This window comes from Acanthaster planci, linkage group LG06 (assembly GCF_054643075.1).
Source record: "Acanthaster planci isolate LZ-2023a linkage group LG06, COTS_SCS, whole genome shotgun sequence".
Lineage (NCBI taxonomy): Eukaryota > Metazoa > Echinodermata > Asteroidea > Valvatida > Acanthasteridae > Acanthaster > Acanthaster planci.
The window spans coordinates 6,851,486-6,876,867 of record NC_141782.1 but is presented as its reverse complement, the minus strand read 5'-3'; the positions used below and the strand labels follow the sequence as shown (position 1 = coordinate 6,876,867).

The following is a 25,382-nucleotide window of genomic DNA, read 5'->3' as shown; positions in this document are numbered from 1 at the left end:
CTGTATCCTCCTGACTGATCCCTGTTCAACACTTCCCAGGTTGTATCGTGGCGATACCTGGCTATATGGTGTTTCAGGTTTTATGGCTTCTGACAAGCACCCCTGAACAAAGACACATGTACTCCAATGGGAAGGGCCCCCAACGTAGGGCTTGATAGCTCAGTTGGTAGAGCACTGTTACGGGATTTTGGAGGTCCAAACTTCAATCCTGCTCCCGTCAATTTCTTTGTTTACCCTTATAATTAACATGTAAGCACCCTGTCAGCTTCCCTTTATTGATTGTTTAAAGTTCTTTATTTATGTAAATTAAGATTATGACAGATTGGAATTAGATTCAACACTCTCTGATTCCGATTGAGCTATGAAGGCCATCAGATTGGACTGGATTGAGCCAAGGCTAGCAGATTTGGATTGGATTCAGATTTCACATGGAGCTGTGGGATCAGATTGACCTTTCTGTAATCAACTCCAATACACGTCTTAAGCATGTTAGGGAGAGAATAAGCCACATACTCAGAATTTCATTCATTTCATAACTCAAGTGATTACAGAATCCCTTTATCCGAGTCAAGTTGAATATTACTGCAACACTGTTGGCTAAAACAGTAAACCAGAACACAAGAAATGGTGTGTTTCCATGGAGCGTGAGTGTGTATCAAAGCCTAATTCCTGACCTTGTCATCCAGCTCTTGAAGGAACAGGGAAGCACTGTTCATAGAGCTACAGATGTTAGCAGCTTCTTGGTACAACCTATGCTTAGCAGGTAAGGACCTTTGTATTATGGGTAACAGACACACACGAACATGGGGAGTGCAGAACATCAGACCTTCATCCATAACAGCAAGGTACAAAGATGAGGAAAGGTTCTCTGGTAGGATATCTTTGGCCTGAGAAACAAAAGAGAGTGTAGAGCAGCAAATGAAAACTTATAAAATAATTTTTTAATCAAACCCATTGCTTCTGATTATATCTTGATCATATTATTACATAATACACCTTCATTCAGAAACAATAGAAAGCTGAGCAAAATGACGAGGGGCACTATATACTGTACCTGAAGTATGACATCTGATTGAAAATATATGAAAATCACAAGATGCTGCCTAGGTTTCACTAGGACAGCATTTATTCTAATCAAAACACAACCCATACTGTTATACCAAGGCATTACGTTGACCAGTTTCACTGCCTCACAGTCAGTTTAAGAAAAGTCATGATAGTAGATCATGGTACAAAACACTGCTGTGATTTGGCCGAATTCATTAATCAGAAACTAACTGGGATCCTTTCATGTTTCTCCACTGCCATGCATGTCAAACGAGCAGGTTGAGGACCAAGGCTACATCTAGCGACATCACTAGACTGTGTGTACTTCCCTTGATCAAGTGATAATTATATCATTTTCAGTTTCTTTTAGATCATGACTCTGGAATGACCTTGATCTCTTCATTGGCCTAAATTTTCAACAAAAATAACAATGATTCCCCAGATTTAAACCAAACATGTTACCCAACACTCAATATCAACATTTCTTCCATCCTCATTCTTTGAAAGTGAATCGCCAAGGTTTCTCAACCAAAACTTTTGATGCAGTGTTGGATTTTTTATCACCACGTACATGAGCTCAGCTGACAATGTAGTGCTTTTGCTAAACTTACTTTATGTATAAAAATGTTGGCATTTAATGCCTTCATTGGTTTTTGTTGAGCACATTTTATGCTTGCCATGTGGGTTCTCCAATATACCATTCAGAAAATGTGCACAGGAAGGCTTCTCAATGTCTCTGTCTCTGCCAATGAATGGCCGCTGTGCCAAATTTAAGACTGATTCCTAGTCCTTCCAAATTTATATTACAGACTATTTAAAAAAAAAAGACTTGCAAAAGGAAATAAATTTTGGCTAAGCTTTTTTCACGAGTATAAATGGTTCTGAGAAATTTCATCAATCTCCTCATGTGAACTGCAATCTCCGAAACCTTTCTACAGTAAATCTTGTGAGAATAAAATGATGTCATCACTTACTGTAATTCAGCAACATATACACAATCTAGCACCACAGCTAAATTTGGCCTTGGTCCCCAACCTGATCAGGGTTGCATCGAATTTCACATGTCTCCCAAGTACATCAACCCTTGACACACAATGATCATGCGGCATGTAATTCTTACTTCCAGCATTCTTTTAATCCCAGGCACTTCCTATTAATCACATAGATATTTTCTTTTCTATGTGCAAGGCTGTCATTCTATCATACACACTACACACATGCATGGATTTGTCACTGTAAGCTTTAGGTACTTCTGAATCCATTATAAAAGTAACAGCTCTGATGGAATATAACACCTGTGGTTACCTTTTCAAATGGAACAAGGTCTTGAATCACTGTCTTCACCAGAGTAATGATAGCAATCATGGAGAGCCGATGGTGAACAAACGTTTCCTTGGATACGTGTCCAACAGGGATGGATTGTTCACCATCATGATCACCGTGGCAATGATGATAATGATAGTGAAGAACCTCACCGAGGACTTCAAAGCTATCTGACAACTTGTCAGTCTGAAGTGAACAACAAAATTTGAGTTCAATGAAGACAATTTTAGTCAATCTAGTTTTCAATGTTTCCAGTCCAATATAAATTGCTTACCTTCATTCCGTCCAGAAGACTGAATCCGTGTCTGCCAATAATTGGCTAAATACAAAAGTTTCAAAATAGAGCGACCTCTGTCAGTGTTGCAGTTGAGTCCATCACAAGTCCTTTCACGAAATGTAACGCGGTGAACACTGACAAGGCAATGTTTGTCACAGTTCATTTGAATAGCTTCTGGTTTGGCTGAAGAATGAATCACTTGGGGTGGATGTACATGTATGATGGACTTGTAGGTACTTGTGATGGACTCGACTAGAAGGATCATGTCTACATCACAACAGAGTTTTTCAGTGAAATACAAACACTAGTTCCTTGCAAGTGACAAACTCTGATCATTTCATCCAAGAATCCCTTTCAAAAGCACAACACATATTAAAAATTCAATGAAACCTCAAACTGTCTTTATCAGTTTTCATCCTTAACAAAAATTAACATGTTGATCTACATTGATATACTACCAACTTGCAGTGGTAAGCTACACTACAAATTTGCATTCAGAATCACACCAACAATCAATCTTTAGTAGATCTCCAAAGCAATCAACTCACCAATGCTCTACCTGCTGCACTGCCATCATCCCAGATATCTGTTGTCATGGCAACTCTTACCAGCTTCATAGCCTCATTCAAAAGATACACACTAGCAACAACCACTTCAGTGGTGCCTGTTTTAAGAAGTGGAGTCACATGAAACAAGACATCTGTTGCAAACTGAGGCAAGGTAAGCTGAGAGAACTGAAGGACGATGGCATCCTCACTATCTGTGTCTGAGACAGATGCAGTGATGTCGGCAACTACAGGACTTGAGTGTCTGCAAAATAAACATTTTACATGTATGTATAGTATGTTGAATAGATCTGCAAAAAGGATGGGTGTGACAACTTTTATTTCAACATACCACATTAGGTATCCAGAAACTTGAATTATATTTTTCATTTTTAAGGGCAATTTCCTATTACACGAGCTCAAGTTAAAGATCGGTTGAGAGTTTGACATTTCATGTACTCTTTGCCTAACAAGAAACTATACAGTTGCTATGAACTAACATCTAGATGACTTGACAAGAAAACATATGCACTCCAACAGCAGATCTATACAATCTAGCAGTTAAGATGTAATGCTTATGTGCTGTATGGTGCGACCAAAACAGTCTCATTTGCGCCTAAAAAATGATAAATACCAACGTTTAATTCTTATCACCAATGGTGACCATGATTTGTGCCTGTTCATCACCCACCTTGTCAGTCGTATTGTAAGAACAGTCATTGCCCAGTTTTCTTCTACCTGCACTGCATGTATATTCACCCCTTCCACTTAGTTTGTGAGCATGCGCTAGAATTTGGCTGAGTCGTGATCACTTTCTTTTGCTTGTTAAAATGGTGACACCAGCCAACAAAGCCAATACCAAAATCTATCTGTGGAAATCTTTCAAACTGTGTAAAAGTTTGCTGAATTTATACCAGAGAAATATAATCAAGCTTCAGATTTCATTTTGTGATGTGTTTCTTGTTAATCATAAATGACATTTCGAAGAAAAACGGGTGAAAGATGTCTGCGAAAGTTACATTTCCAAGAGTAAAAAGCAGTATTTTAAAATCAAAATTTTAAATTGTTCCCCAGTTTTTCCACGTGTGCTGCACATCTTGGTACGTGTAATTGAACGAGTGTTTAAAAAAGGAGACCATGTTATGTTTAAGCTATTGCGAATTGTCCTTTGTTCAATTTCAATTTTGGCTCTTGGTCGACTGCTTGGCCACGATCAAATTAATGTGTGCATGATGTGCGGGTATATGTACATGTACTCTATTAGTTCAGATTTCAGTTTCAATACATTTTCCAAGTATACATGCACTAGTACGGATAAATGCTCCTCATGGAAAATATTCAATTCGCAATAACTCTAAAATACTACTGATGTCTGATTAGGTCTTAATACACACGGCACTTAATTTTGTTTGTTGTGATAAACTGGAGAAAAAGAAAATGAATGTGGACGTATTTTCTTTCAAATCGGGTTGTGTATATTTTTTTAAAAATAACTATTTTTGTGCAACTGGGTTCATTTAATAGAGTGGTCTAATTTCTAATCAATTTTTAGTTATCAGGTTATCTCCGTGAACTTTACTTGTTTGTATAAACCATGGTCTGCATCTAACGTTGCCTGCCTCGAAATCCACAGTTACATGTAAGTGTTCAAGTGCGCATGTGCTAACTCTCGACTAAGTGGTGCACAAAGGGAGGGACTATACTTGACTGAGCAATGTGTCTCTATAATTACACGTTTTTTTTCTGTGTCTTACTATGTACACCACATGAGCCCACGTTAACTGCAACGTAGCTTGCATGTACATGAAGTAAACAGGTTTGTGGTCGAACACTGTACAGCATGTACAAAGAGTATGTATGGGGAGCTGAGACGTTTTGAATATTCATTAGATGCACTAGCAGACTATGGCACGATTCCAGCACTGCAACGCTCTATTTTGTATTCAGCACTTCATGAATTAAAAGAAAATTTTCACACAAATTTAAATTGTTATTAGACGGCCAAAGTATTTTGAGGAATCTCTGCCAATCTATATACGTGTAGGTACAACATTTGTTATGAACAGTTCCTGCTTTGTGCTTTCCTGCAAATACTGCATGCAGGTACATGTACTTTTGGTGAAAAAACTTTGTGCAAGATTTTGAAGCAATTTTAATAAAAGAAACTGACTTTCCAACATGCAGTTTTAGACACGACTATATTAAAAGCAGTACCATGGGGAGCAAATGAATATTTAACACTGAAGGGGGAAATATGGTTGCTATTTGGTATCAAAATTTCTCATTTTGTAAATGCGTCTTTCCACGAAGTTTGGGCACAGTTTGTGACAGCGTCCCTTGTTACATCAGTGAAAATAAACATCCCTGCATGTGGTTTCTAAATTGACTGTTCCTCTTCATTTTGCCACAGATAACCTACATGTAGACTCCAAAAAGCCTCTGAAACTGTTTTTCAGAGAGGGGAAAACATGGTGTGGATATGTGCAAGTCCAGACTCCACACAACGCCATCGTACCCTGCATTATGTGGACTTCTTGTGTGCAGAGGTCCACAATATGTATGACAGGCCTGTACACACACAGCATGTTTTGCTTCCAACACGCAGCCAGTGTCATGATCTCAATGCTGTCTTGCACAGGACATGTCTGATTCACTTGGCTATGGCTGGAATTTACACAAGATTCTATAGAAACTGGCCATGGCCACAACCATAGACTTGTGCATAAATTCTTGCGGTAGCCAAGTGATTTGCACTCTGCCTATTGCAGTTAGTTCCCTTTTTAAGTGTGTGTACATGTACACGGTATAGGTCCAGTGCCCGGCTGTTGGCGTAATTTAGCACGTGTTTGGGGTTAGTCAAGTAAACTATATCGTGCAAACCGCTGGACTTTGATCGACTGAAAGTTAGCTTTTTTAATTTTGTTACTTTGTATTAAGTTGTTTAATTCTTTAGAACATATATTTTTAATGGCATATGGGAAATACTGGCTCCAGTAAACTGACAAATTCAGCTGCCTTTAGGCCCATTTCTAGCCCTGTAATACGGAAAGCTTGGGGTAAATCATAAATGTTAATAGTTAAAAAATGAGGGACCCATGCTTACGGATACAATGCATCCAAATTCAATTAAACTCTTTAAATTAACAAAGGCAAACTACATAACTTACACAGAGCTTGATGTGTCACCATCTCTTCCATCTCCTCTTACACGAGGTTCATTTCGACCAATCACTGAAGGTCTTGAGCCTGTGCTCAGCGTTGATTGGCTAGTTGAACAGGATGCTCTTCCCATTCCAGAGGATGCGGTGGATGCTGTTTGAGATCCAAAATCTACATAATATTGGGAAATAAATGTTTGTTCATCAGACTGAACAAAAGTTATTTATTATTTTTATTTGGGTTTTTAATTATTTTTTTCTGCTTGAACCAAAATGAGACAAATGCTATCCAGTTTATTTCTATGTCATACTCCAATGACTGAGAAAAAGAATGTCTGCTGCCATTTAGACTCTACAGATTTGCATACCAAAAGTCAGCATCTCAATAAATAAGATACCAGTATGAAAAATAACCTGCAACCTTGGATCAAAATTGTAAAACGTCAATTTAAATACGTCCCTATAACTGGAAAGCTACACCACACACATAAAATGAACATACTGCTAACAATGGATATTGGTAACAGCAATTTTGAAAAGTTGATTATAAATTTAGGATTAATAATTTTTGGATTCAAAGAGGCAATCAGTTTCCTTTTTTTTTTTAGAAATCTAAAAATATGGGCACAAATTAGCCATCACACTTATTTCTAGCTTTCCACCTGTGTAAGACAAGGTTATTCAGGCCGACAAAGACGATACCAAAACTAACAATTTACATGAATGGGCGTTAAAAGTGGCACTGTATCCAAACTTTCAGATCCTATAACAGGTGCAATCCAGATCAAATTAGACTTACACTCTTACTCACAATGATGAACCCTCTTATCTGCTCAAAAACTTTTGCAAAGAAAAACAAGTGTTTATGGGTGTGCACGAGAATACTGTTAATGAGATCTAGAGTGCACCCAGGAGAGAGTACCAGCACTATCAAGAACAATAAACAATCTAAATGACCTCAGTGGTAGCCATAGATGCCCACCCAATTATGAATCAATCCCCTTTAGTGAGTGACATTGTTGGATGATTCCTTTGCACATGGAAAGTAAACCAAAAGGTTCATATGTCAATGAACTCTTGTAAGCCCTCATTCTACTGATGTCCATTTATATGCAGATGCAAGGTTTATCGAGTGAGTGCAAAAAACATAGGGATTTGCAAGACCTCTCTAGCATATACAAAATCCCGTAAATGCACATTAATTAATAAGAGAATAAATGTGCGCTTGGCCAGTCTAACGTGCATTTAAGACCAGCTCAGAAGAATGGACACGACTAATGCCCGTGCCGTAGGTGAGGGCATTATCAGCGTTCGTTTTCCTGAGCAAGGTCTTAAATGAAGACTGGCCAAGCACATATTTATTCCCATTCATAAATACCTCTTTATTCAGAGAGTCAAAAAAGAAGACGGATTTCTAATGATTTGGGTCTAAATCTTTACTTTCATTTTCCTGAACACCCCGGTCCATTTTATATTTTATTATTTTATTCCCTTTGAAAGTTGTCCAATAGAATCCCCTTCAATGAACGTGCACATGGACTCCTGACCAATCAGACCAGATTAAAGTGTCTCCTATCCATGAGCCAGTGTGAGATTTACACAGCAGGCATTTTCACTTCTCAGTGGGCATTGTCAAATGTTAACACATGGTCAAGTGATGTGTCTCTAAGAACAGAAATAGAAAAACTGTCCCAGGGACTTATGAAATAAAGACAGTACATAGTATACATCCCACACTTACCAAATCTAAAAAAAAACAAAAAAAACAAAAAAAAAAAAAGCAAAAAAAAAAAAACCCCAGGCCTGCAACAGTATCTTTAAATATCTTAAAATAAAGGAACTAAATAACAGCATCAGACAATCTGCGAAATCCTTCTGCCCGGAATGTTGTCATTTTCAAGGACACTATGCTTTTCTATACTTTTGCTAGTGATTGTCTGGATGGAAAACCATAGGAAAATATGACTAGTTTAAATACCAAAATTGTTAACAGGAAAAACAGAAAAATGTATTTGGTTAACAGGCAAAACAGAAAAATGTGTTTTGTTAACAAAATTACAGATTTTGTTTTAAAAAACTGCTATTTCCAGACATTCCACCTCTTATTTTTCCAACCACTAAAACTTTCTACTCATAATGCAAGGGTAGTTACTGCATTTCTTGATTGTCAAAGTGTTTTTTATAAGCTTTGCTGGGTGTAGACAGTGTTTAACTGATTTGAATGTAACACGGACATGTGGTCATATACATGTATGCATGTTGCCATGCAGTGACCGTGGGGACAGCAACATTGGAAGGAGTTTGCACATTTCCCTTCTGTAAAGTGACTGTAGTAAGGATAAGACTTAAATTGAAGTGTATCTGGATTCATAATGAATACAAGAAGCTTTGCATTCTGCAGTTTTTCTCTCAAAATGTGTTCTTCTCTGGGGGTCATGTTGCCATGGTAACAGACTGACACTTTCATAACCTGGCTTTCATTAGATTAGTTTTAGATGGCAAAACTCTCTGAAGTTTGTAAATAAAATGTAATGGTACCCACAAGTAAAGCTCTTTGTCAAGTTCTGATCTTTAAAGCTTGTTTGTTTTAAAACCCTTTTTGTGCTGCAGAAGGGAAATTACATGTAGAAATCAACTTTTTTGTAAAAATGTGCAAAAATGTAGCATTTTAACCCAAAAGTTGATAAAACACCTCCAGAGTTGCCCGAGGGCAGCAAAGGGTCTTTGAGTGGATTTCTATTCACCCTGAAATTGTGTATGTAGAGGTAATGCCAAAAATACTGGGTTTTTTTAAACCAAAAATTATAGGGCGAAACCAGAAAAACACCTCCTTCTGGAGACTATAACACATCCAATTTGCATTCACAATATCAAGTACTGCCTATAAAACCATTATGTAAAATTTGAAGAAAGCAGAGCAAAGTATACGGTTGAAGCAGTGGCAAAAAAAGTTTCATCTGGGACCACTGCTGAAATCTACACTTTACCCACAATGTTTTGCATTTAAAGCCATAGACTTACATGTACAGTACATTGCGATTGAAAGTTAACACCAAAATGGGAAAAAATTTTCACGTATTTTCTCTTCCCAGGGAATTCATTTTCATTTCACAAATTGTGAAAAAGTGTGCCAAAAGTGGGAAAATATTTTCACACCTTTTCACACAAGTGGGAAAATATTTTCACAGATTTTCCCCCAAGTGGGAAAAGATTTTCACAGATGTTCTCACAAGTGAGAAAAGATTTTCGCACTTTTTCTCACAAGTTGGAAAAGATTTTCACAGATTTTCTCTGGTAGTGGGGCAATGAATTTGCAAGCTTTTTCGATTTGCCAACGTTCAATTTTGGGACAAGTTTTGGAAGGCAAAAAGTTAGTTTTACAAAGTGAGGACCTTATTTCTCCTTTTTTTATTTTTATATTTATTTATTTTTTTGTAGTCATAGGGTCTTTTAAGAGGCCAAACAACACCAAATAATTCATTCACACAAAACATCTTGTAACGCCCCTGTAACAGGAACTGTGTTTCACAGCTGTCCATATTAATCCATTTAAACCAAACTTTGCAATGCTTTTTAATGACTGAAATACATTACTTACTGAACTTGTGCTGAACAAATAGTAGAAAATGATTCACAATTACAGCTGTCTATACATGTGATTTATTGTATGGTGTAAACAGATTAGCCCAAACGTGTAGGTGGGTGGCAATATAGACCCCTAATACATGGGGGGAGGAGTGATTTTTTAGTAGAATTACATTGTGGAAAATTGACCCCAAAACAAGACACCCATCTCAAGTCATAGATTTGCAAACATGCACCCCCAAGTTCTACAGCTGAACATCCTTTATCACACACCCCCCCTTCACAGGTACATAAAAATCAGGATTTGTCTTAATTATCAGATTTGGATAAAATCTCACATCTCTAGTTGTGCATACAATATATTAGACAAATTATATAAACAGCTTAATTCCTTTTAGGTGACTATATACAATAAGCTGGGCAGTAATACAGACTTGTTAGGCCTGAAGCATAATTGCATTTGATCAACGGATAAAGAACAATGAAAGTTTGTGGTAAGTTGAAGTTTGAAAACTGATTCCATCTGGATGCTTACACGACTTATTTCAAAATAAAACAGACTTTGGTACTGACACACAGGTACTCAGATTGGACTTGATCATTCTCCAGTTTGCGTGCTCAAGTGGTTGTATGTTAAGATATCTTGGTATAAATCCCTCCCAGCAATTTTTGTTCACAACCTGTCGGCCGGAAAGGACTGGTAATATGTACTATTCACAACAGTGCCACATGAATTGCCAGCTTCTAAATTTCTTTATGCAGGATGGACACCAGTAGAATTTCCATCTTGTGATTCTTAACCACTTCATGCCGGGGCATTTTTCAATGTTGATAATGCTGGGCCGGCATGACTATTATTTTTTCCGTTTTCAAAATCTTTCAAAAATTCATCATTTCATTTAACGGTCGTTTATAGCCGCACGAAGTAATCTTTAGGCACTACTCTAAGTTGACAGGTGACCTTCATTGACGCCCGAGTATTTCAGCCAGGCCAGCAGCCTTGTAAACAGAGCCCAGATTGTGCGGTGTTGTATAACTGTCTTTTGTTCATGAACCTTGCTCAGTGCACTGCTGACCTCTTTTCAATAGGGGCCAGATTAGCATGCAGCGGTGCTGTGTGGCTCATTGCTGCGGTGGTGGAGCGCTTTTGTCCCCGGTGGTAATCCGCTGGCTCTCAATGTCCCAAACCCTGGTATACGGTTTCAAAACAAGACTGGATAATCACCACTTTTGAGAGTGAAAAATGTCGGTAATGCCCAGCAGCCTGGTCTTTTGTTTGGAGTACGGTCTTTTGTTACAGGGCCCTGTTTCCTTTGTCCGAGTTCGGAGACCCCGGCCACGCATATAAACCATACATCTCCGATTCCGGAGTCCCCGGCAGGTAGTGGTTAACATACATGTAAATCTTGATTTAGCAGTGCAGGGATAATATTTCTCTTGTAGAAGTCCCTCAGCACATCAATGTTACTTTCCCAAGTGGAGTCCTTCATAGTTGACATTACAAGTGCCTCCTTTGTCGTCCAAACAACAAAGTAGCAGCACTTGTCTGTTACATGTAGCTGCCCTTGGACTTGGTGCCAATAGTCATGTTTCTTGTCAAGTTCACAACGGACATCCTCTCCACGCTTGATGTACATGTAGAAGTGTTTAGAATTGATTGCTTCCTGAATTGTACAGTTTCTTTGAGTGAAGGGGCACTTTATTTCTAGTATTGCATCTGTGCTGACCATTCCATCTGGAGAGACTCCTATTGCACCACATTCATGAAGCCACAATCCGCAATCATCGACACTCAGCCCAGTTGCATTTGTGAAGGCTTTCACTCCGTCTTCTTCATTCACAATACCCCAGTTGATTGCATGAACACCTGATACATCATATTCTCCAAGCACTCTTTTAAAATGCGATGGAGCCACTTTCTTTGCCTTCAAAACTTTTCAAAAGTTACTAGCAGTGAGACGACCCTTTCTGAGAATATGCCATGCTGGGTTTTCTCGCTGGCCTTCAGTGTGAATATTCACGGCTATCTGTTGCTCAAAATTTATTCTGAGTTTGTCGAGAAGATACTCTGCCTTTGCTGGTTGTTCTTTGAATTCTTTAGAAAGAATTATTTCTTGTACAGTTGAAACTGGCAATGTTTGTCCCTTTTCTGGCTCAGGTGACATTAGCCAATATGTGCCGGTAAAATGACCATATCGTTTCAGTTCACCGTACAGCCAACTACGATCCTCATCCGTAATGTTCCTTTCCAAGGGGTTGCAGTCTTTGGGAGGTGGATATAACTCTTGAACTGACTTGACCTCAGTGGGGGGATTCGGCTTTTTCCACCTACACTCTACATCCGTTGAACTTATGTTGTGAATACCAGCAATAAGAAGAGCTGCTGCATGGCTGCACTTGAAGACTCCTCTTGGGCACTCACATTAGCTGGACTTGATCTCCCTCTCTTCAATGTAGACCTGTACAAATCAAAACAAATAATACTGCATAGCTTCATCATAGGCGGAAATGTCAGAAGTAATGTGGGAAGCACCTGTCATAATTACAAAGGGGCTTAGCAATGGCTGGAAAAGTTGAGGACAAAATATTTTCTTAGCCATCGGCATCCACAGAAACTTTTCCATGGAGGGGGAAACTTTTAAATTTTTAGTCATTGGGGTTTCAAGTAGGCATCAACACCACTGAAGGTTAAGTCTGAGAGTAGGCATGCACGATTATTATCAAAAATAGTTATCCTTAGTCGAGATTTGGCCACGAATCACGCTTCCAATATGGTTTTACAGTGCTATAAAACAATACACATATATGTATACTCACTCTTTGACAAAGGACAATCATGCAAAAAGTGTGCTTAAATGTAAACAGTGTGCGTGTCTGTGTGGGGAGGGGGCAGAAACTAGTACTGTAAGCGCCCTATTGCTTTGCCCCGCCCCATCTTCTATGCACATGATACATACATGCATGTGGTCGATGAGAGGGCGGTTATAAATCCCAACCAAATAGCTATTTTTGAAAGACACACCTATGTCCACAGACAAAACTGAGGCCTAAAACAGTACATGTACATATTGTTTTGCATCAATTGGCTAGCACAAGACTCAGTAGTACTCAGTAGTGGTAGCATGACTGGACAAAAATTAGTGCAGGTAGGCCTAATTGCCTTGCATATGGGTCATTCCACGAAGTTCGGGCACAGTTTAAAATGACCTTTAAAAGGTCAAGTACCACTGGTAACACCTGCTGAGCGCAGGAAGACTAAAGTGTAAAGCTTGATCAAGCCTGGAATGGGATCAAAAGACGGGTTGGTTAGCCTTGTCCTACTCCTGGACTGAAGCTCACAATCACAGTGATTGGCCTAGCCTAACGGGGTGAAGTCCAACCGTAGTGCACTCCAATCTTATTCTTACCGTGACTTTGTACACCTTGTCTTTCATGCTTGTTCTAACAGATCCTCGAAGAACTCTACAGGAATACATCATGGTTTCCACATGGCCTGATTTGAAGTGATTCTCACCTCTTCGTATCAATTTTTCGTCGTGCTTAAAACAAGCAGTCAAGCTAGAGATAGAAATTCCTTCCACGGCTTTAACTCACAGGCACGGCGCATAACGGTATAGATTTGTATGTGTTCTTATGGAGTTCTCAAGTGCACATGGGACTTGTGTAGAGCCAGTCCGAGTATCACCATGGGAACGTGACGTATTCACTTCGGTGCTCTATTACCATGTGACCACAGAAAGTAACATGTCATTAGAAACCCAAGTGAAAATAGACCCGATATGTCCCTCTGAACACAATCGGCGAAAAGACGAGATTTGCTACATGAAGATACACATACAATTAAAGCAGTTGGTTTTATTTGTCGATCGAAAGAAACCTTTCGGTAACAAAATACGACATACGAGAATAAATAAAAAGTGGCCAAATAACCCAGGTTGCCACAGAAGAGCAAGTTAAGTTTGTTGTAATACACACATTTCATGTGCTTCATGACTTAGGGACTCCCGTTTTAATAATCACTCAACATCCAGACAACTTTTTAGACATTTATTCTCCGACATTGACCAGTGTTGATTTATATTTATGGTAATCCAAGCAAACAACTGCGCCACGCGGGCGCGGCTCGCCGTGGTGAGCACATCCCCGCGATCGCGCTGCATGGCCCGGACGGCTCGGCCGAGGAAATCGCTACTAGACCACAGCAGCACACTCCACATGGTGAGTTTGCCCCGACCGGCCCAAAGCGCAGCACAGCCTGCGTAATGGACTCTTCACTGCATAATAGTCATGCGCGTGTGGCAAGTGTTGAGCATTTTCGCTGCACAATGCTTCTCGTTTTCGCAAGTTTCCGCATGATTTTTGGAACCTTTCGCACCGCTTTTGCAAAATTTTCACACTGTTTTCGCACACTGTTTTTTTCTCAATGTTTTTGCAAATGTTTCAAGCCGTTTTCACGAATGATTCTCACCATTTTCGCACTGTTTTCGCACGTCGTTCGCCCCTTTCGCATCCCATTCGCTGCGAATTCACAGGGGGGAAAAGTTGTGGTCAAAATGCAAAATGTGAATTCCTTTCGATTTTTTTCCCATTCCTTTTTGCAGCGTTAACTTTCAAATGCAATTACTAATAATTGTTTTTTTTAATAATGTTTCTGGTATTCTACAAAGTTAGAATAAAATTGAATATTTTTTTGAAATCAAATCATTTATATTCCTTTTCATTGACTACAAAACACTACGAAAGTCAAAAAATCACCAGTTTCCAACATCAAAACCATACGAAATGCACAACAGCGCTCTTATATGTGCAGCCTTAAAGAATCAACTCTAATGTACTTACCTTGTTTGGGGCAATATAAGGCAGGATCATGATAAAATTTGTGACGTGAAAGCAGCAGAGTGGATAATTCCCTTAAGCACTTGATTGCACTGAGGGCTATGGAGTTATCACCAATGCTGAGTGGCTTCAGACCAAGCAAAGATAACAGACTCTGTAGCAAAATATAGTATGGTCTGACATGAAGTCACTGTGATCAAGATTCACATCCAAGTCTGACAAAGCCACTGCTGTCTTCATTAATATTAGAGGACCAACTCATTGAAATACACTGCATGTATCTTTAGGTGCACTAACAGGAACACCATTCTGTTTGTCTTTTTGGAGGACTAAATGTAGGTTAACCCATTGTTAGGAAGGTTGAATTAGTGAGCGAATCGAGTTACAATTATTTGCCCTGAGCTGTACCAAGAGAGGGCATTTTCGTTGTGGCAGTGGCTCCTTTGGTGGGACTTGCTCTTCACTAGTTTACAAACAATTGTAAAATGCATCCATCATAGTTGTGTTGTTCCCAGTGATATGGTGCTTGATTGGTCGCTCCCTTCTGACATGGCTCTTTTCAACTGATGATGGGGTGCTTCTGCTCAAGGCAGATAGTTTAACCAAATTTCCAAACAATGCCACTCAAAAGGTAGATGGATACACTAGTATAGCTGACCACTTGGGACCACAGTCAAAGGCAAGTGTGCATTGGCAGAAACCATGAATGCAGTGAGATACAACCAACAGCAAAATGTTATTAACAATGGGATTTCACAAAAATAGTTCAACTGGAGTCATTTAAGTGGCACTGCATTGTCCTTGCGTCTTGTTAACAGGCACTTCAACAGTGGTCAATGTGTAGTTTTGCTTGATGCAAATAACAACCTACACAACTTTGGAAGCCGAGAGGGCATTGCCTGTCCTCATGTAATACTTAACTTGATGTCAGGTTTCCTATGTGACCTTGACGAGGCTGACATTCTCAGCAAAAACAAGATTGAACTGGGTTTTATGAAAATTTTCACCTGAGTATTCTTAAGTTTTGGAAGGTACATGAAATTGTAAAAACAAACCTTGGTGATGTTGGGCCTCTGTAAAAATATTTCAGCTGGAAAGTCTTGCAGCACAACACCGCTGACAAATTCACATGAGGTGAGTACAATGCTGGGTCTCGGACTGCACAAAGAACTGTACATTTTGGTGAGAAATGGAAAGATAAACCAAGCGTTATTCCATGCAAAACCAAGGATTCTTACATTACAATGTACAGGTGTACATGTACATACTATTTACACATATGCATACAAAGTTATTTTTTCTGATGCTTAAATCACCAGTCTGGAAATAAAATGTACTGTCGTTGAATTTTTGTGTGTGAAAAAGGAAACCTGGAAAAAGGCATTACATATATTTCCACAAAGCAAGCACTAAGATTTTCAAAGTCTGGAATGGACCATATGTACGTGTATGTCAGTGGTGTTAAAAATTATTGATTTTCATATATTAATGAAATGTGAAAATACAATGTACACTACATGATTCCTATCACACTACACATTTTACTGATAAACCTTGCCAGATCCCCAATTCTCAAGTATTCTTAACCATGCATGTTTCAGTGTTGTAGTCAAGTACTTTCCAAGTACATGTACCAACGTTTTCTGCAAAATACTGAACTGGTTAAGAGGGAATAAAGCCAGAGTGCATCGGCATTTGATGGTAAATGTGCAAAGGTAAGATTACAAAATAATGTTAGACTTCAGACACTCCCAGTTGTGTAAAATTTAAGTTTTAAGGAGAAAAGTACTCGGAAAGTACTCAGCCGAGCACTTTCCCAGTACTTTTGTCCTAAAAAGTTAATTTTAATCAAACAGAGATGGTCTGAAGTCATTATGTTGCTTTGTAATCTTACCTTTATGCATGTACCATCAAATGCCGATGTACTTCAGCTTTGTTCCCTCCTAACTAGTTAAAAATTTGGTAGAGAACTTGGTTCACAAAAAGTACTTGACTACATCATTGGCATGTTTACAAGCTTTCATGAATTCCCCAACAGAACTAATACCCTCCTTGTGTAAATCACATTTTGTGTTTGGGTACAATTGACTGTTAAGTTCATTATTACTGTTAAGTTTATTATTCACCTGTTGGTGGAGATCAGCACATGTCTGTCTGTTGGTGTAAGGGACAACCAAGGAAATGTTGAAAACTTCAATCCTTTCACACATCCAACACCTACAAAATAAGGTATTCATGGTCAGGTCTTTTCTTCTTTATTTGAAAGGAATACCCTTTCCTCTTCGGCCATTATATTTAACAAATATACGTGGTGTATTTGGCAAAATAGTTATGCAAAACTTTTCTAAATTAAGTATATTGAACTACAAATGCATAAATTATCATAAAAATTGGTGTACGCCGTCCTATCGCCATGATACATGCTTGCATGTGTCAATGCAAGGACTGAATCAGCCTCCTAATGGTAATGTGAGGTACATGTACATGTAGAGTGTGTCACTAAACAGTTGTTGCCTGCGTTGTAGGGGTCCATGGTGTTTTGTAGACCCAAGGGGGCAAATGGTACTCGAGGTGAAGCCAAAGGTGCCATTTGCCCTGGAGGTGTACAAAACCCATGGACCCAGTGACAGCAGGCAACAATTGCTTTGTAATACCATGGTCACAGATTACACTAGAACGATCTTATATCATCTCATATAATAGAGAAACCTGGGATTCATAAAGCCCAGGGGGTTTTGTCGTCTGGTTGAATTTCAAGACATTATTTACACCGAATTCCGTTGAAAAATATTGACAAGATTGAAGAGCAGACGAGAAGAGACAATGGCATGAGTGTTTTATATAAACAGCAATGGCGATTGCAGCAGAGACAGTGATCAGAGAATGCTACTTGTGTTCCATCAGCATAGCTGGGTGCATGACCAGAAGCTTAATAATCCACAGGTCTCTGTCATGGTCAGAGCATGCTGCCGGTACTTGTGTTCCACAAGCATAGCTGGGTGCACGACCAGAAACTTAATAATCCACAGGTCTCTGTCATGGTCACAGCATGCTGCCGGTACTTGTGTTCCACAAGCATAGCTGGGTGCACGACCAGAAACTTTATAATCCACAGGTCTCTGTCATGGTCACAGCATGCTACCGGTACTTGTGTTCCACAAGCATAGCTGGGTGCACGACCAGAAGCTTAATAATCCACAGGTCTCTGTCATGGTCAGAGCATGCTGCCGGTACTTGTGTTCCACAAGCATAGCTGGGTGCACGACCAGAAACTTAATAATCCACAGGTCTCTGTCATGGTCAGAGCATGCTGCCGGTACTTGTGTTCCACAAGCATAGCTGGGTGCATGACCAGAAGCTTAATAATCCAAAGGTCTCTGTCATGGTCACAGCATGCTACCGGTACTTGTGTTCCACAAGCATAGCTGGGTGCACGACCAGAAGCTTAATAGTCCACAGGTCTCTGTCTTGGTCAGAGCATGCTGCCGGTACTTGTGTTCCATGAGCATAGCTGGGTGCACGACCAGAAACTTAATAGTCCAAAGGACTCTGTCATGGTCAGAGCATGCTGCCGGTACTTGTGTTCCACAAGCATAGCTGGGTGCACGACCAGAAACTTAATAATCCACAGGTCTCTGTCATGGTCAGAGCATGCTGCCGGTACTTGTGTTCCACAAGCATAGCTGGGTGCATGACCAGAAGCTTAATAATCCAAAGGTCTCTGTCATGGTCACAGCATGCTACCGGTACTTGTGTTCCACAAGCATAGCTGGGTGCACGACCAGAAGCTTAATAGTCCACAGGTCTCTGTCTTGGTCAGAGCATGCTGCCGGTACTTGTGTTCCATGAGCATAGCTGGGTGCACGACCAGAAACTTAATAGTCCAAAGGACTCTGTCATGGTCAGAGCATGCTACCTGTGTTCCACAAGCATAGCTGGGTGCACGACCAGAAACTTAATAATCCACAGGTCTCTGTTGTGGTTAGAGTGAAGAGAGTTGCACATGCGAATGGACATAGTGCTTCAATGTCCCCCACACAGTGCACATCCCCTACAATAATAGTACCACTGTGGCTATCCAGGCTCATATCCAAGATTACACAATTTCAATGCAGTACACAAGATGCATCACCTGTGGGCGACCACCATTATCCATCATTTCTTTGTGGCCCAGCAACATCGCCAGTGCACTCAGTGTGTGAATGATACATGTGCGTGCTTGTAGCATATCATGATCAATTCCCGATCAATTAAATTCACTATCCATGACCGCGGTATAACAATCATCCATTAAAGCTGTGGCAAGTTCTTGTTCTATTCTAAGTACCACTGGATGTGATCCAGTTCATTCCATACATGCTCGAAGGAGCTTAGGTCTGGAATGAAGGCAGGCCATGGTAGGAATTAAATGTGATAGTTCTGAAGATATCAGGTAAAGACTCTGGTGGCATGAGGTTGAGCATCGTCATGTTGAAAAACGGTTATGTCTGGTGTCCATTCAGAAATGGCCTTACTCTTGGCTCCAAAATTTCATCCCGGTATCTGTGGGCATTGAGGTCACTACTGATGACCACCAGATCAGCTGTGATACTAGCCAAGACCAGGATGCTGGACCTCCCCATCTGTTGTGCTCTATGACATTAAAGTCAAAGAATCATTCACCATGACACCGTAAACTCAAACTCTTCCGTCATTACTGGTACTGCTTATACGGAACTGTGATTCATCATTTGTCATTATCCAGTCATTGTGTTCGTGGGCCCATACCAACCTACGCCGATGACGATCTGCCGTCAGTAGAAGAATCCTGTTAAGACATCTGCTCTGGGGTCCTACAGCATGAAGTCAATTTCTGATAATCTGAGCACCAACCCTGTAATTCGTTCCACAGGGTGTCTCCCTTGCTGTAGTTTCTGCATTGCAGTGTCCATCATGGAAGTGTTGCATAATAATGTACTGATCTCCACTGGGCGTCATCACTTGAGGTTTACTGCTTCTTGGATGATCTGAAACACTTCCAGAAGTTCCAGTGTCTCTCACACTATGTCTGAGTCTACTGATCATCGACTTGTGGACTTGGACATGTGCTGCCACATCCACAACTGATATGCTCACGTCAACCATTCCTATAGCTCAGGCTCGGTCAAACTGACTCAGTCGTGGCATTCTTGTGTTTAGTCTGTTTGCTGAAAAAATTCAGTTCTGGACTCTATGAACCATTAGCTATCACAAGAGCATCTAAAATACTAAGGAAATTAACCTATCAAAGCAAAACATGCGATTCATTAAAAACATGTCAGACCACCATTTTTAGGTTCAGTGAAGTATGTCACCCAAGACCTGCACTTGAAAATACAGGCATCCACTATGATATTACAGCTATTTAAAATTGATCACCAAAGCATTAGATATACACACTAAAAATGTATTTGATCAACTTGCATTACTTTTTTTACCAAGTGTATTATGGCACTAAACTAATGACACATTTGACACATAACAAATCCAATGATTTATGCATGACATATCTTAACCTCTACTGCACATTAAATGAGGAAATATCAAATGCAAATCACATGTGCAATTTCTAAATCAGAATTTCCTTTCACAGAAACAAATACATGTATGACTGATTCCTGACATTTTATTTAACATCAATTTGCAAAATGTCATAAACGTTGTGGGGGGAAAGGAATAACATATCCAGGGGGAGACACAAATCCCAATATTTACTCAATGGCAATTTTCCCCCAAATTTCCACAGGTTGATTTTTTCAATGGAAAGTGTGCACCCTAAGCCCCCTTGGCTACACCACTGGGAGGGGGGTCTAAGCAGGGTCTGAAACAACAGCAAGAGGTTTGGCACTTACAGACTGCCCTCTGGTACTGTGCTGTTCAGAAAAACTTTTCTAAAACATGAAACTTATTTAGTACTTGTATTTAATCTGATATTGTGAAAATCCAGGGGGAAAAAGCAATATTGAGCCCCCAAAATATATCTGGAATGACCCGTAAGTCATAAAGAATCACAATATGGGTGAAACGTTGCATCTTTTTGTTTTCTACAAGGAGGCAGTGTTCTAGCCAGGCATTCAAAAGCATATCAGGCCGATACGCTGAGCAAAAACCCTGACACCCTGAAAATCCCCCGATACGTAATCGATACGCTTCTATTTTCCCGGGGAATACTAATATTAAGTCTAAGAAACATTGCAATCAGATTTGAAAAAAGAATTCATCAAAGACACTGTCAAAAAGTTACCAGAATATCGACAATATGCACTGAAATCTAACGAAACTTCCAAAACACGACACAGTACACACATCGTAAACACGCACAAGTTTCCACAGCACAGCAAGCTCTGTGGAGACATCATGTATGTGCAGCATACACAATACTGGTTCCCGCCGCGCCGCTGACAAATTAATAGCAAGAGTAGATGGGCTAGGAGACACACTACAGCTCCAGATTGTGCACAGCTGTGATGGCATGGCCGAACCTTTCAAATGGTGTCGCCTCAAAAACTATCAAAGTAAGCTACAACTAACTTGTAACAAAACTTGGTCTTCCTTTCTCTGTAGTTTCTTCTCAAATGCATTTATATAGATGGTTATTCTGATATGCTTTGGTTAACAAGGACGATTTTTGGTAAGACCTTGGAGGTGGTATGTGCATGATTCTGTACCACATGGCAGCCCATCCATGCAGTCTTGTTCTGTTTTCGCAACTGTGCTGGTTATCTTCACATTGTAGTGTGGAACAGAGCATTTTTGCTATTTTTGGTATCGTTCATCGTTTTTTTTTTGGTAGTGTATGTTCGTTAGTTTTTTTAATTTTCGACACAAACATCTAATCTTGTGATATCGATAACGAGACTAAGTATGGAATGATGGTAACATATTCTTTTTGACAAAAGTTTTAGAGCCCAGGAAGTAGAGTACAAATGATGGAAGGGGCCTAGGTGCATTAAGTTGATTTTTAAGTAGGCATGTCTATTTTTGTATACAGAAAATATTCACACATGTTGGATTAAAACCCGAAGAAGAAAAGTTTTTCAAAATGAAATGAAAACTGAGGTGTTCCGTGTAGGCCTGATAAGCTTGTTTTGTAGTCATTTTTCATTGATGCACATTAAAACAAGAACAAGCACATGTAAAATACTATTATGAAGTACTGAAATGTGGATCAGATATCCCATAGTTTATTAAACATTTGCCCCTTTCCTTAGCAAAAGCACAACAAAAACACAAAGTGAAGCCCCCCTCCCCAAAAAGGAGAGAAAAAAGGTAGAAGTCTGTCTCAAACTGATAATTGCTTTTTACAATGACTGAATAGGGGTAATGGGAACTTAAAGCAAAGCTGCTATGTTTAATGTAATCAATGTTAAACAGCGCCCTCAGGTGTCAAATAATATCAAGGCCCCCCCTGCATCCGGCAAGTCGGGAAGATGCACCTATCCTTTAATTTCATCCTGGCTAGAATGCTGTACGGAGGTTCACCGTTTGCTCATCAAAAAGGCCTGAGTTATGCCAACCTAAAGAGTAAATGCAAATGTACAGTTCAGGAAAATCTTGAGAAAGAAATGCTTCATGCGCCGTAATGCTTACATCATATAATCATTTTCATAACTTTTGAGACCCTCCATTAAGAAAGGTTGTCTTTCCATACCACCATGCAATTAATCTAACAGTCTGCCACACATCGTCTCATGCCACATGACATAACTAACAAACATGCAACTGGCTGGAACAAAGGGGCAATTTTAATCCTTGTCCTATCAATTTATTGTCTGCTTGGACATGATAGTACAACACAAATTATCAGGAGAATCTTGCCCATCTCTTCATGTTACACGCCTAGAGAAAAGGTGTTGTGCATGATTTGGGACGAAATCTAATTAACACATTCCAGATGTCGCAGTGCATGGAGGACAGTGTAAACGTGTCTGAACATACATGTATTGCTGATAAACATCAGGATTGCCTAGATTTCATTGACCGTTCCAGAGTCCTAAATAACCTGAAAATCCAAATTATAAGAAATGCAGATAAAATATCGATCCCTATTTAATACTGTACCTGAATTTACTGAAGCGATACGGTCATTTGTATGTACACCCTTGCTTACACTGGGGGATGTCTGAGGAAAGTAGCCTTGATTATCAACTGCCTTCCTCATAACACCACAGCTAAGCTGCCTGTCCTCCAGGGTGTTACTTGCATTTTCTGCAAAATGATACAAACATCATGCAGAATTACCAAGGAATAAGTCCCACCGTTAAATTATTTTTACCACTGCACTTGTAAACAGTCATTCATAAATTTTTTTTTATACCTTTGACAGTTTCCCTATTCAACAAAGTGCAACGTGACCATGTATTAACATTTGATAATAACCGCTGCGATTTGATAATACCCGCTGCATAAAAACATGCTGGCACCTGAATACGAGACAGTTTAATCCATTCCTATTAGTCAAGAGTCTGTGTGTGCAGAACTCGCAACGGGCGCAAAAACACTACATGGAGATTCTTTTGGACTACTTGCACAAGGAATATACCATGAAATAGACGGGGTGTTTGGAAAAATGAAAGAAAAATTCTTGATGAAAATCCCTGGAAAATCGGATATTGACTTCTTATGACTCTCTGACTAAAACGGTATTTGTGAATGTGAATAAATATGTGCTTAGTCAGTTTTAAACACACATCTAAGACTAGCCAAGTTCATATTTATTCCCTTATTAATAGTGTAATATAGAGAACATCTCTCCTTGGTGCTAAGCAAGCCTCTCATTCAATATGAAACATAATTCTGAGCAGTCATGGACATTTAACAACTTGAGCAAGTAAGAGCGTATCTGAAAGGTGCAGGAAACTTTGGTAGATAAAAACATACCTTTCTTGAGTACGGAATGGTGTTGGAAGATACATTCCCTTCTGTGCATTAGTTGTTCATGACTCCGTAAGCTTAGGAGACTTTCTTGGATGTCATCTATGACGGGATGTAAGCCATCCTCACAATTGGCCCGAAGCTTGGAAAGGAAGTCAACTGCACCAATCTGTAGAAACTGCTTTACAGCTGAATCGTGCTACAAGATAAGTGTCACAGACATTAAATCAATATTTTGTACTTGTAACCTATTTTTGCTACATTCATTTTAATGAAGTTTTAAACGTATAACATACTAACATTTTTAGTAGTATGTAAAGTCATTTTAGTCTCACACATCAGGACACATGAACCTGTAAATATGTGTATATGTTACTGTGTTTCATGTCAAAGATACCTTTGTCAGTTGTCGGATGAGTTGCAGAACTTCCAGCTGGTGTGAGCACTTGTCATAATTAAACCATTCTAACAGCTGTATATATAACTGCTGCTGTTGTAGAAGGTCTGCTTCACATATTATTCCATGCTCAATTTTGCTCAGGATATTGTGCAGTGCCCTTACTCTGATCTCCTCTAATCTGTGTCCTGTACAGGAATAATTCCAGAAGAAACTTCAAGATTGAAAGCAAGATTACATTATCACTTGCTCAGCCAGGTTGCATGGTATCCCACACTTCCAATGGTATGCAAACCTACATGTACATGTACACTGTAGTTCAGTTTAGTTCAGAGCAGTGTAGAGACAAAATTGGTTTCATTTCATCACGGACCATTTACCCAGCGATGTGCAACCGCCAACCGGGAGCGTCCCCAGTGCAAACAAATGTGCGACCTTGGTTCCATGCATGTTACGGATTGCTATTACCCCCGCAGGCGGTCTCGACTTTTCTCGAGAAAACTCGCGACCACATGACACGTGTTGCAGCATGCAGCATGTACAGTGCAGCCGTGGTTATGTCAAGACGCCGCGCCGACGAAGTGCTTAAATCTATTTGTTTCGATGAATAAATCTTCTTCATTTATCGATTTCAAGCAGAAATGAAGTTTAAATGAGGCAAAATTCCCCAATTTTGTGGTACACTTTTCTCAGAATGTATAGGATGAAATATCTTGAGCAGCATATTTTTAGAAAGGGTGTACCCCGACTTAAAATATTACAAGAAAACAAAGTGGTAGACAGGAATATATGTTTCATTATTAGAGAAAGTGTTACATAATCAAATTTAATTTCTGCTTTGATATTGTGCCGGCCGTAACACGCACTGAACTAGTTCTGAGCTTAAGTTGCACATCCCTGGGTAAATGGTCTGTGATTTCATTATGACAGTTGATTTTATCATAAATCACATATGGATTATTTTTGAAGCTATTGTTCTTGGTAGTTACTACATCAGGTCTTTTACCTATTTAAAACCTTTCCTTTAAACAAATTAAAGGGACAAAGACTACGATACAAAAAAAAATTAACTGAAATATTGCTGAAAATGTACCGATTTGATCATATTTCAAGCTTAAAAAGTTGCAGTTTTGCACTATTTTACAATTTTAAACAAGTAAGTAAAGACCTAAGAAATATATTTCTCACAAATCAGAGGCTGATTGTGAAAGCATTATTGTAAACATGCCTTCACAATGACAAAGGGGGAAATCCCTTCTGATATTCCCCTAAAAACCTAGCCATGGGCTGTGAGAAATCCGCTCACTGTGCTCAATAATCCA

At 39.4% G+C, this 25,382-nt stretch overlaps 1 protein-coding gene across 4 annotated transcripts in view; it reads right to left on the bottom strand.

The window, feature by feature from the left end:
- The window catches only part of rttn (rotatin), a 127,799-nt gene that overhangs the window by 95,270 nt on the left and 7,147 nt on the right, over positions 1 to 25,382 (bottom strand). For all 4 annotated transcript variants that reach the window (XM_087138343.1, XM_087138340.1, XM_087138341.1 and 1 more), the window contains 10 exons: positions 24,061 to 24,248; positions 23,670 to 23,862; positions 22,851 to 22,997; positions 16,898 to 16,988; positions 15,827 to 15,941; positions 14,775 to 14,925; positions 6,360 to 6,522; positions 3,196 to 3,457; positions 2,353 to 2,556; positions 675 to 887 (listed from right to left, as the gene is read on the bottom strand). In XM_087138343.1, coding sequence (XP_086994469.1) covers positions 675 to 887; positions 2,353 to 2,556; positions 3,196 to 3,457; positions 6,360 to 6,522; positions 14,775 to 14,925; positions 15,827 to 15,941; positions 16,898 to 16,988; positions 22,851 to 22,997; positions 23,670 to 23,862; positions 24,061 to 24,248 — 1,727 coding nt within the window. The remainder of the gene's footprint in view (positions 1 to 674; positions 888 to 2,352; positions 2,557 to 3,195; positions 3,458 to 6,359; positions 6,523 to 14,774; positions 14,926 to 15,826; positions 15,942 to 16,897; positions 16,989 to 22,850; positions 22,998 to 23,669; positions 23,863 to 24,060; positions 24,249 to 25,382) is intronic.